We start from the raw sequence: 13,050 nt of genomic DNA, 5'->3' as shown, positions 1-13,050 counted from the left end.
TCAATTCTGAAATCAGCTTCATAGATGAACCGGTAACTAGCATGTCATCAACATAGAGCAATAAAAGAACAAAGGGACCATTAGGTAACTTCTTGTAGTAGACACATCGATCAGATTCACACTGAATGAAGTTATTTTTAGTCATGAATCAATCAAATTTGAGGTACTACTGCCTCGGAGCTTGGTTGAGACCATACAAGCTTTTCCTCAATCTGCAATATAGGTTTTCTTTACCACGTTTAATAAATCCCTTGGGCTGCATCATGTAGATTTCTTCATTCAGATCACCATGGAGAAATGTCGTTTTGGCATCCAGTTGTTCAAGTTCAAGATCACGAGCACCAACTAAACCAAGAATAGCCCAGATTGTAGTCATCTTGACCATAGGTGAGAAGATTTCATTGAAATCTATGCCCTTTTGTTGATCGAAACCTTTAACAACCAACTTGGCTTTGTAACGCTTCTGATTTTTGCCTTGATCTTTCAACCGATAAATCCATCGATTTTTTAGTACTTTCTGATTTGGTGGCAAAGAAACCAAATCCCAAGTTTTGTTTTGCAACAGAGAATCCATCTCTTCCTGCATTGTTGCCTCCCATTTGTGAGAGTCTGATGCTTTGAGAGCTTCTCTGAAGCTTGTAGGTTCAACTTGGTTTGAAAGTAAAAGTTTTGGCTCTGTTTCTTCGGAGTACAAGAGTTCATAATCAGAGAATTAGGCAAGAAGCTTTCTCTGTCTTGTAAATTTTCTCAGCCCTTGAAAACTATCCCCATTTTGTATCCTGTCGTCAACATGTTCCTTTTCAATGTCATGAGAAGTCTTTCTCAGTGATTCATAATCACTACCTTTAGAAGATGTGAAATAACTCTTCTTAGAATTAGAGTGATTAATATTGGTTTACACCATTCCCACACTTGAATTACTGTTGCTTCTCTACCATGAAGGAAGTTTGCTACTAAAATTTTTAGTTTGACTTCTGCCAATGGTTGTATCGACACAATCCTGATTGTGTCTACCTTCTGCTGTATTGCCTTTGTCAACTTGACCTTGGCTTCTGTCATGATTGTGTGTTGAACCTGGGAGAAGGATGTGAGCAAGGGATCGTGCTTCATTAGAGGATTTGTTGGTATTGACAACAGTTTCACGCGATACATGCCTGGTCTAAGCTATGTGATGGTAATGAACTTGCGGTTGTGTATATTTGGGTTGTTCATGTGAGTTATCCTTGTCAGCGATTTCCTCCCTGTCAATATGGGAGATCGTTGTGCAATGGTTATGTCGTGTGTCTTCAACCATTGGTAGATTCAATTGTTGTTTGACAGCAGTCTGCACATCTCCAACGTGACCTTTTGAAGAGGTGGATGGTCCGTCGCGAGGGAGAGAACCATGCCCACAATCCACTATGCCAATTATGTCGTTGCGTTGGACATGGTCTTTGGTGCATTGACCAAATGTGCCAACTTTGTGTGTGTGGTCAATCTGCCAGATGTGCTAGAAGTGGCCAACGTTTGGAAGTTGTTGCCCAAGCTGGACGACAGAATCGCTATTATTGTAGTGTGAGGAAGACCACGAGTGAGGCTCCTGCGTGGAGTCCACCTCACCCGTGAGTGGCATATTCTCAATACTAAAATTCTTGTGACCAAGTGAATCGGCAGGGAGTGTGCCGTGATCAACATATTTTCCAAAGTGTCTGTACTCAAACAGAGGATTATCATCTTTGTTTTGATTTAAATTTGAGGATGCAGCATTATCACTTTGGTTGTAAAAATTTGAATTTTGTTCACCATGTTGATCATTTTGATTCCACATACTTGTAGAAGAGGAGGAAAGAGGGGCAAGAGCTATAATTGAAGTGGGAGATAGAGTATTTGAAGAAATATTGTTCTGATTTCTATCAGCATGTGTTATTATCAAAAATAGAGAAAGGGGCATATTCACATACCATATTTTCTTCCTTACGTAATGTTGGAAATACCTTCTCATTGAAGACGACATCTCTACAGATAATTTTCTTCTCAACTGGATCCCAAATTTTGAAACTGAATGGATTTTCACCATAGCCCACAAATATGCCTCTTTGTGATTTTGGATCAAGCTTCCTTCTTTTCTCCTTTGAAACATGTACGTAAGCTTCACATCCAACACCCGGATGTGAGAATATGAGATTTTCTTTCCTAGCCATTCTTCCTTTGGTATGCCAAAGTCCAACCAAGAAGAGGGACTTCGGTTGATTAAGTATACTGCTGTATTACATGCCTTTGCCCAAAACTCCTTGCCTAAACTGGCATTAGAAAGCATACAGCGAGATTTCTCAAAGATTGTTCTATTCATCCTCTCCGTTGCTCCATTTTTTTGCAGGGTAAATGGAACAATCTTGATTCTATGAATTTCATTATCTATGCAAAATGAATCAAACTCCAATGAGCAAAATTCTCCACCATTGTCCGTTTGCAAGCACTTTATTTTGTGACCAATATGATTCTCAACTAAAGCCTTAAAAAATTTAAACTTGCTGAAAACATTAGATTTCTTATGCAATATGTAAATCCATACCTTTCTTGTGCAATCAAGGAAAGTGAGAACGAAATTTGCTTCTCCAATAGAGCTTTCCTCAGTGGGTCTGAACACATCGAAATAGACGAAGGCCAAAGGAGTACCTTTCTTTTCATGTCCAGTCCTCAAGAAGTTGACCCGCTTATGTTTTCCATAGAGAAAATGTTCAAAAAATTGTAAGTCAACTGATTTCAGCCCTGGTAATTGCTCCTTTTTATGCATAGTAGCAAGGCCATTTTTACTTATGTGACCGAGCCTTTGATGCCACAATTCTGAATTGCTGTCTTCAACTATCATGGCAGCCCCCACTTCACCGATATTTTTAACAATATATAAACTCTCAATCTTGTCTGCTTTTGCAACTAACATGGATCCTTTTGTGACTTTCCATCAATCGGTTAGAGAAGTGACAAAACCTTGTGCATATAGCTGACTTACGGAAATCAAAATTCTCTTTAGTTTTGGAACATGACGCACATCTTTTAAAAGTCATTTAACACCTCCTTTCAAAGATAATTAAATATCACCTTTGCCTACTATTTCACATGCTTTATTATCACCCAAGTACACTCACCGAACTTACCTTCTTGATAATTCGAGAAGTATTCCGTACATGAAGACCGAAATCCAAAACCCATGAGGCTGAAGTAGTCTCGGCTGTAGATAAAATTAGTACACTATCATCTTTGTCATAGATGGTGTTGGTTTGACTTTATCGCACTCGTTCTTGTGCTCTTTTATAACCTCTACAATCCTTTTTCACGTGATCACTTTTGCCACAAAACCAGTAGTCTCCTCCTTTTCTCTCCTTTGACTTCGAGCGTCTAGCTGATTTTGATCTTCTATGATGATTGTGTCTACCTCTATTTTGGCTTTTTCGTCTATTTTCGATCCTAACTGCCATAAAGGCTTCACCGGATGAGGATTCCTTGTTGCTTCTCCGCATATCCTCACCAAATAGAGTTGCTATTGCTTCATCATAGATCAGCTTGCTCTTTGAGGAGTTAGAAGTACTAACTGTTGTGAGAATGAGATCCCAGCTGTCAGGTACTGAATACAACAAGATGATAGCTTTAGATTCATCATCTTGTGTCATGCCAATCGAGGTTGCTTGACATAATAAAGTGTTCAAATCGTTTATGTGATTTGACATCGCAGTCCCATCCTTCATTTTCAGCTTGTAGAGCTTCTTCATAATGAATATTTCGTTTGCAGCTGAGGCCGTTTCGTATGTACTTTGAAGTTTATCCCAAACTTCCTTCGTTGTAGATTCGTTGTGAACATTGAATAAAACATTCTGTGATAAAGAAAGAAAGATTGTCATCTTGGCCTTCTTATCAGTTTTATCCCAGTCTTCATCCTTCATTGCAGTTGGTTTTTTTTGCTTTTCCATCAATTGCTACTGCCAACTCTTGCTTGACTAGCAACGAATGCATTTGAACTTTCCACAAATTGAAATTCTGTCCTGAGAATCTCTGCACTCGCAAATCTTCCACGACTCCAAATTTTCAAACACCGAAATCGATTCCAGCGATAAGCCAAACTCTGATACCAATTGTGTAGTTCGCTGAAAGTGCAAACTGAGAAAGAACAGAACAACAAGAAAGAGGAAAAACACAAACACATGATTTTATTGTGTTTCACCACAAATTGTGGCTACGTCCACACTGTAGGGAAGATCTCTTATTAATGTTGAAGTCTGAACTTTACATCACAGCTGTAGCTTCAGCTCTTTAAATACGATATGAAATAATGAACCTCCAATACACATATATATAGAGTCTCAAGAGAAATGAAGAGACAAACAATTGAAGGGAAAACAATAATAAATTGTGAATAATAAATGGAAGACTGTTGGACTTCACATGTACACCCAATAGTTAGCATATACAATTCTCTTTACAGCTCCATAATTTTAATTAACGACTCCTGCACAAGATGTTTATGTCTTCTGTATTTTCTAATATGCTTTACAGGCACAAGTTAAGTTGTACGGGAGAGTGAAGGGCCAAAGGGTATTGTTGGTTCTCGACAATATCACAGAAGATGACATAGACGAAGTGAGAGATTTTACGAAGGCAGACTTCGGGGAAAGCAGCTGCATCCTGTTGAGCGCAAGAAGCTCAGATGTTCTAGTAAAGCATTGCAAAATAAACCCACGGTCATGCATGCGCGTCCCAAGCCTTGAAGACGATGACGCGATAGCCCTGTTGTTGGATAGCACGTCTCCAGAACAGTTAGCGTTGGGCACGGTGGATAAGGCTTTTGCTTTGAAGTGTGCAAACAGATGCTCATTCAAAGAGCTCAGTTTTGACAGTGGTACGAGGGGTCGAAGATTTCATCCGTTAGCTTTAAAAGCTTTTGGCAGCCACCTCTACGCTAAATACGGCTCGAATTTGTCAAAATGGGCTGCTGAGATAGATGGTTTAGCAGAACGAAGTTTTTATGGTTTGCACGATGTGGTCAATTTACTGGATAAAGCTTTTGATGACTTAGCTCCAAAATATCGCACCATTTTCATGCTTCTCACCGTATATTTACCGCCCAATATGTCTCCTCGCAATGTTATGGAGTGGCTTGCAGTAAGTTGCAACGAAAATATCGAGTTTATTGAAGAAGCAGTGAGTTGAATATTTTCCTTTAAACCTTTTCGGTTTGTGATTTGGTTATTGCAATCGACAACCGTCGACAACTTATTTTCTATATGTGGTTTCAGGTTGAGGATCTGTGTAAGAAGGCTTTTATTGAAGAATCCGAACCTGAAATTCGCATACACGACCTATATTTTGAGTTCGCTCAAAGTAAAGCAAATGAAATGGGGAGATGGCTGTGTTGCAAGGCCGACGAACCACGAGGGCTCATTTCACAGGAGAGTGCAGGTTTTGAATTGGCTAAGTTGGAGGGATGCATGCGTCGAAGTCCGTCCGAGATCGCTCCTAAGTTTATTGAAAAACTATTGGTCCTTCAGCTCATAAATGTGCAGAATGTGAACAGCCTTGACTTGGGCCGGATGGACAGTCTGAGAAGCATCACACTACACGACTGCAAAGTCATGTCAGCACTTGATGGGATGGAAAACCTGTTAAACCTGGCGTGGCTTCAGATAAGAGGGTTAGGTAAAGCATTAGAGCTTCCCGAGCTAAGCAGCCTCATTGGGTTACAACATCTCGAGATAGACATTACAGTGGGCCAGAGGGTCAATCAGCTGGGAGATCTTACCCCGTGTTTTCGTCTCAAAGAAATCAATGTTCGATGTGCGTACCTGTTGGAGTTCCCAAAGTTAAAAGGTTTGCGGCATTTGGCGAAAGTGAAATTTAGCGCGTGTTCCGAAGTGAAAGGCCCCCTCGACTGTACAGAATGCGTGGAGCTCCAAAGTGTTGTCCTCGTCGATTGCTGCAAGATGGTTGCCCCACCGCGCCTTGTTGGATGCAAGAAAATATCCGAAATTGTGTTGTGCGATTGCGGTGCAATGAGGGCTTTTATGAATATAGATTTGCCAACTGCTCTGAAGACACTACAGTTGCAGATCTCATCAGACACTTGGTTAGCGCCCAAATGTTTAGAGTGTTGCTACAGACTGGAAAACCTTCGGCTATTGGATATGGGGGGGCTTGAAGAGCTTCCGAGTTTCAGACGTTTATCAAATTTGACTGTGCTTGAAATTGGCAAATGTAGAATTAGGGAGCCACCGGATCTTACATGTTGTGTCATGTTGGAGGATGTTCACTTTTACACCCTAAAATGCTTAGTTAGGTTTCCCAACTTCTCATTGCTGAGGAAGTTGAAGAAATTGAATTTGTGCAATTGCATTTGGGTTCTGGATCCTCCTGATATTAGTGGTTGCCATCAATTACAGTTATTATGTCTGCAGCACAACAATAAGATGAGAGGACTTCCAAAGATGGATGAGTGCACACAATTAGAGGAAATCAAGGTGAGTTGGCAGTGCGAGGATGATGATGAGGTCAGGTACGAGGGCATTTTTCTTTACAATTATGAAGTCGATGAAGATCTTGAATCTTGTCTTGATTGCTTTAAAGACGTGGTACTTGAAAATCTAAATGATGTCTCTGTCCCGGAAGAATTGAGGCAGTGGGTGAAGGATAAGACAATGCTGGCGAAGAAGTATTTCCGTGGACTGAAGCTCTTCTATTCTGTCACAGCTCCCTATGAATCGGATATATGCTCAAAGCGTTACAAGAGTCGAAATCCTGTTACTCTCAAATCGGTGGAAGGCAAAGTGTTTTGCTCGACGCAAGACAATGTTAACGAAGATTATGCTTGGTTGAGTAGAATGCGAGAGTATTTTGCTGGAAGGGACATTGCTGGTCCAAGTGCTGCTTCGGGTAAGCGTTTAAGATTACTTCAAATGTTTTGCATACGTTGAAAGGATTGAAACAGATTATCTTCTATATTTTATTTTGTGTTACGCTGCTTTAAAAACCTTCTAAAACTCGCACAACTACACAGGTCAGAGTTATATTTTGTCAATTTTTATATGAGTAATTCTGAGTCGATTCGACACAAATTTCTATTGATTTGTATATTACAGTGTATTTAAATATATTATTTTAAAACTATGCTCAACGAATTTAATATGTATACTAAATAATGATAGAATAATCTAAATAATATTTGTTTCAAAATATCATATAGGGTTTTTCACATGCTTCCTTATTATTATTAGTTCAGATCACTCAATTGATCCTCACAATTTTATAGATTATGTATAAGTATTTGCAAACACTATTTATTTTATATCATATTTATATGTAAACTTATCAAAGGGAAAAGAATTCTAAAAATTAAATTAAATTATGATAACTCATTCAAATGAATAAATGTTCAAGTTCACTTGCTACTTGAATTAAGCAAACAAAGAGATTAAGGATGTGTCCACAAATCTAAACTAGATTGGAACATGAGTAAGTTCTTATTGTCTAATTTTTCTTAGCTCAATTTCACATGTATGTACGGCAAAGTAATCAAAACATCTCTGCCCTAGGCCATTACAACCAAGCAAAAGAGAAGCACACTCTATCCCCACCGGTTAGAGTCCCACCCAGAACTTACAAAAAGACAAAATTAATCAAAATCATTCATATTCTTCGAATAGTTTAAACTATCCACACTTATCACTTACTTAAGTCTAAACTTTGAACTACTAAGCTTAATAACCATGTTCAAAGCCTTAGTACCCCAACAACAGTAGGGAAATAGAGTAAACAGTTAAAATAAACCTCACCATGATCGAGAGTTTATAGAAATGTTTGTAAGACAACACAAAAAGCAGGAAACCTATAGTAAACCCAAAAAGAGTACCAAAAACATAGGAAAATAAACTAAGCCTGTTTAATGTTCACCCAATCTTCATTGAGTTACTTGATCTCTTCAGTCCAATTTTCGATTTGGGTGGCACTCTTTATGTCCTTGCAATTATTTTCCTCGGCTTGGCTCACCTTTCTCAGTTTGCTCTTCTCGTTGATGACCCCAAACGCGATGTTTCTCATCGTTTCTTTCTACACTTTAGAAATGTAGGAAACAACCACCCCCAATTCAAGACTAGCAACCATAGAATTGAACTGTTTATTTAGCTTAAATCTATTTTCTCATTTATTTCTTCAAATTTATTATCACAGTCCTTGAGGTCTTCCAGATTCCTTTGGATATTGGAAAGAGAATACATTGTTTCTCTAACGTCATTTTTCTCACTAATCTTCATCCCTTCATCTTTTTTAAGTCTAAGTCCACCCCCACTTTCATATCTTGAGTATCATTATCAGTTTCTTCCCCTTCCACATCAAAATCGACATTATCAGAGGAGCAAAATTCAGCTTTCTCTGGCATTTCCTCCACTTCCATATCGTCTACCTTGTCCTCCATTTGGGAATCATGGGAGTCCTTTCTTCCTTATAACTCTTCACTTTTTATTTTCCAACCTCGCGGATCTTTGCTCCCCAGAGCTAGAGTTCCTCTTTTACCTTTTGAAGTCTATATTTCTCTCCTCCTCATTAGCAGAATATCCCTCCCCTTCATTTTTATTGATATCGATAATTTCTTCCACCATTTTCCTTTTTTTAAGGGTACTAGTAGGGCTGGATTTTATGGAAGCATTTTTCTGTTACTTGGGGGCCTCAATCAATAAGGACTGTTCCAAAGAAATATTTTTTTCTTAGATTTAGTGGGATGAGGGTTATCCAAAATTTGAGTAGACTCCATTTGGGGCTTATAAACACCTTTTTTTTTCAATAACCACAGAGGAATTAGAAGCTCCAAGGGTTCTGGGTTTATCTATGGGCGGGAGACATCTACGAAAACCTAGGTGGTGAGGACAAACATAGTGATAAAGGATAAAAATGTGCCCTTGGTGAATAGGAGGGTTTTCTCTCAAGACAATGCTATTGACCAGAGAGGAAAACAAGAAGAATAGAATGTTAACTTTCTCCCCATGTCTAAGCATATTAAGTAGTGGAAAATGATAGCCATGATAGGTTATGTAGTGACCTTCAAGAGTAAAATACTTGATTAACTAATAGAAAATGGCACCAAAAGGGCTAGGGAGGGGGAGCTTATCATACCCATTAACAAAATTCATACAGACAAGTTCCTCCAACTTATGCCTAAATTTACTATAGTCCAATGTACCTTTCCTTTCCACTTTAACGTCAACACATTCCAGGCTTGTTGCTTAACCAATTAGTTTTGGTGTCACCACAAATTTGATACTGCCAATTTCCACCAATCCTTTGTTCCAAAAACTAGAAAACTTAGAGGAGAGAAAAGTGTTGTGGACTTCCATTGTGTGGATTTACAAATGCAAACCCTCCTTAACAAAATATCCCCAAATTTCTTTATTTTGCTCCAATGCTTTACAATTTCTGGGTTCAACACATTTCGGTGGGCCTCCCATGGTTTTCTCCTTCTCAAACAATTGCTTGGAATTCTGAGTACCCAAGTTTAGATCAACAATACTTTTCTCTGCAACATCACTAAACTTCCTCTAACAATTGAAGATTATGGATATTATTGAGGAACTTAGAGGGCATAGAAGGAAATTTTGTTTCCAAATAAGGGTGATGCAAAATATAAATTGTAGTCATTAATAGGACTAAAATCTTGTCACAAATCTTACTCTCAATCCTTGTGTCGTACCACTTCGCATAGCTGGGTCTATCTCTACTTTTGATGTGACAAATGTGATAAATCATGATGACATGCCACACATATAGCCTTGGTTGAATAGAGCTTTACAACTCGCCTCTATAAATACTTGACATTGCTATTATTAACCACCTTGGGAAATACGAGGTGAATATATGTGGTGGGATTAACACAACAAAGCTTGATTAAAGAAATAATATGGGCAATACTTTTCAGCTTTACGGGATTCAAAGAATTATTTATGCATTTGTTGAGGTTGACCCTCAACAAAGGCCCACTCAGATTATAACTTTTACTACTCTTAGAAAATGAACCTTGATGATTCCGTAGCAGAGCGATCCACCTGTCACCTTTGGTATTCCTATTGCATGCCATTATATTTTTTATTATCATTTAAAATAATTAGAATTAACTCTTGTGTGCACTCCATCTGAGTCACCATCTTCCACTCCTTGTAGTTTAATACCCATGTAGCCAAATAGTCAGTAGCTTTATTCCCTTCTCTAAGGTGTGTTTGATAATAACTTTGTTAAAGGATAAGAGCCGTCTTCTACAATCATTTATAATCAGGGAAATTCTCCAAGGGCACTCAACTTTGTTTAGAAGTAAGTCAATAATTAGCTTTGAGTCGCCTTCCAACTCAACATTACCAACTTCTAAGTCCTGCAGAGTTTTGATGCCAAACCACATTGCAATAGCCTCGGCATAGTTGTTAGACCTTATTCTCAGCAACTTCACAAAGCCAAGAACCATTTTCACCTTTCAAATCTCTGATAATTCCTCTAGCTCCAATGACACCAAGATTACCTTTAGAACATCCTTCCACATTACATTTCATCCATCCCCTTTCAGGTGGGATCTAGTAGCACTTTTTTCTTTTCCATATCTTATGCTCAAACCTTGATTAATGTTCCAATTTTGTTTTAACCTTAGGTCTAGCATACTAGGGAACTTGAGGCTCTTGGGGAAGTAAGCACAATTTACACTTTCTCTGATGACATTTTTGATGATTTGGAAAGTGGAGGCAGCATCCTTATTTTGGTCTCTAAAGATCCTGGTGTTTCTTTCTTTCCAAACACACTAGCTGACAAGAGGAAGATATAATTCTCAAGTGTTAACAGTGATAGGGTGAGCGAAAGGAGACATTGTCCATTGAATCATCAAATTATTAATAGTTTCGGGGAACACCATGATAGGTGACAATCCTTGAGCACTAGATCCTAGATCTCAACTATGAAAGAGTAATGTAATAATAGATGATTGATAGACTTAGCATCCTTCTCACAAAGAGTACATCTATTAGCTAGCTTCAAATCACATTTAGATAGGTTGTCAAGTGTAAGGATTTTTTTGTGAGCCACGACCCACTGGAAACGATTTATTTGAGGTTGTAGATTATGAATCCAAATGTTCTTCCAAAATTTGTCTCCCATAAGATTGTCTTCTTGCACCCTGTAGGCAGAGCTAAGCAAGAATAGGCCATTATTGTTATATCTCCAATCCATCTATCTTCTTGGAATTAGTTAAAGAGATTAGGGTCAGGGAGCATATCCATAAAATATGTGACTGCTTCCTTACTTATGTTCTTGATTATTATTGCATCTCTTTGGACTTGCCACAATCTAATTAAGTCCTTTCATCTTGCATTGCCATTACCCCATTCAAGGTAGTTTTTCACCTTCTCCCCCACATTCACCCTCAACCAATCCATTAGTTCTTGGTTATTAACTGCCTTCTTGATGGGAACCTCATCCTTCCATGTATTTCTTCCCGAAATAAGCTTCTTCTACCATTTCCTATTTGCATTCTACTTCTTCTAATCAAGCCTTTGGTTTTCAATATGTTCTTCCAGAGGACAGAGCTGCCATTAGAGTTATTCTTACTAAGGTACAAGCAAGAAGGGCCAAAAGGTAAGTATTTGCTTGCTAAGATTTTAGACCAATCTTTAGCTCCTTCTAAGGTTAACCAACCTAATTTAGAGAGCAGAGCTTTGTTCATACTTTTAAAATTCTTGATATCAAGGCCTCCATTCTCCTTAGATTTACACACTTGATTCTAGTTGACAAGGGCAATCTTTCTCTTTTCCTCCACTCCCAACCACAGCAAGTTTTTTTGAATTTTCTCCAGGGAATTTGCCACCTTCATAGGCATTAAGGAAAAGGACATGAGGTACACTAGGATGCTTTGGAGGCAAGCTTTAAGAAGAAGAAGCTTTCCCCCAAACTCAAAAGTTTTCCTTTCCAAGCGGCCAGTTTCTTTTGTAATTCGTCAATGACATTATTCTAGTATAGTAAACTAAGTTTCTCCGACGAGAAGGGTAGGCCAAGATACATATTTGGTAAACATTGGATTTGGCATTCCAACACAACATAAATGTTTCTTTGAATGTCTTGCGGAGTACTAAAAACGAAAATCTTACTCTTATGAAAGTTGATATATTGACCGGATAACTTGGCATAGTTAGCTAAAAGGGGCTTCCAAGCATTTGCTTTCGATAATATTGCTTCTCCAAAAAAGATGATGTCATCCATGAATTGGTCATGAGTAGAGGGCGGAATGTTAGAGGCATCTTTGACCCCACGAATATAGTTAGAGATCTTGAGTATGTTTAGGTTCCTACTTAGGACATCCACCACAATAATAAATAGATAGGGAGAGAGAGGGCCTCCTTGCTAGAGGCCAATACCCGTAGTGAAAAATCCCAAGGGAGCACCATTGACAAGAACAACAAAAGATGTAGAGGTAAGATAGTTCATAATCATCTTAAGGAATTTTTCAAGAAAACAAAATTTAGTTAGCACTTTTTCAAGGAAATACCATTTCACCCTATTGTAGGCTTTAGAAACATCGAGCTTGAGAACCATGGTCAGTTTGTCATTGGCATTCATAGAATGTAATATCTCATGAGTAGAAATGACTGCATCCATAATATTCCTCCCACCAACAAATCCTTTTTGATTTTTTGAGATAATTTTCTCGAGGATTGGCTTCATTCTGTTTACTAAGACTTTGGTATAGTTTTGTAAATAGTATTGTAGAAACTGATAGGATGAAAGTCTTCCATACAAATGGGGTAAGTATTTGATTAGTCTTATTTGGGCCATTATTCATGTTCTGAAGAAGTGACAAACCGCTTTGAAAACATCATCTCCCACAATATCCCAATATTCCTAAATGAGTGCTCAAGGGAACCAATCAGGCCCCAAAGAATTGAAACCTTGGAAGGAAAGGGCAACACATGTAACTTCTTCTCTATCAATCCTTTTAGCCATAGCAACATTGTCCTCTAGGGAAACAAGCAAAGGAATACATCCTAACAGGTCAAAAGGGTCATCAAC

At 38.4% G+C, this 13,050-nt stretch overlaps 1 protein-coding gene across 2 annotated transcripts in view; it reads left to right on the top strand.

Moving 5' to 3' along the window:
* Positions 1-13,050, top strand: part of LOC149540242 (uncharacterized) — a 133,199-nt gene that overhangs the window by 70,037 nt on the left and 50,112 nt on the right. For both annotated transcript variants that reach the window (XM_089801386.1, XM_089801385.1), the window contains exons 5-6: positions 4,528-5,172; positions 5,268-6,897. In XM_089801386.1, coding sequence (XP_089657512.1) covers positions 4,528-5,172; positions 5,268-6,897 — 2,275 coding nt within the window. The remainder of the gene's footprint in view (positions 1-4,527; positions 5,173-5,267; positions 6,898-13,050) is intronic.

Source organism: Cupressus sempervirens, chromosome 9 (genome assembly GCF_028749045.1).
Source record: "Cupressus sempervirens isolate cs-2001-9-10 chromosome 9, ASM2874904v1, whole genome shotgun sequence".
Taxonomy (NCBI): domain Eukaryota; kingdom Viridiplantae; phylum Streptophyta; class Pinopsida; order Cupressales; family Cupressaceae; genus Cupressus; species Cupressus sempervirens.
The sequence above is the reverse complement of the archived record's forward strand: the minus strand, read 5'-3'. Positions and strand labels throughout refer to the sequence as shown.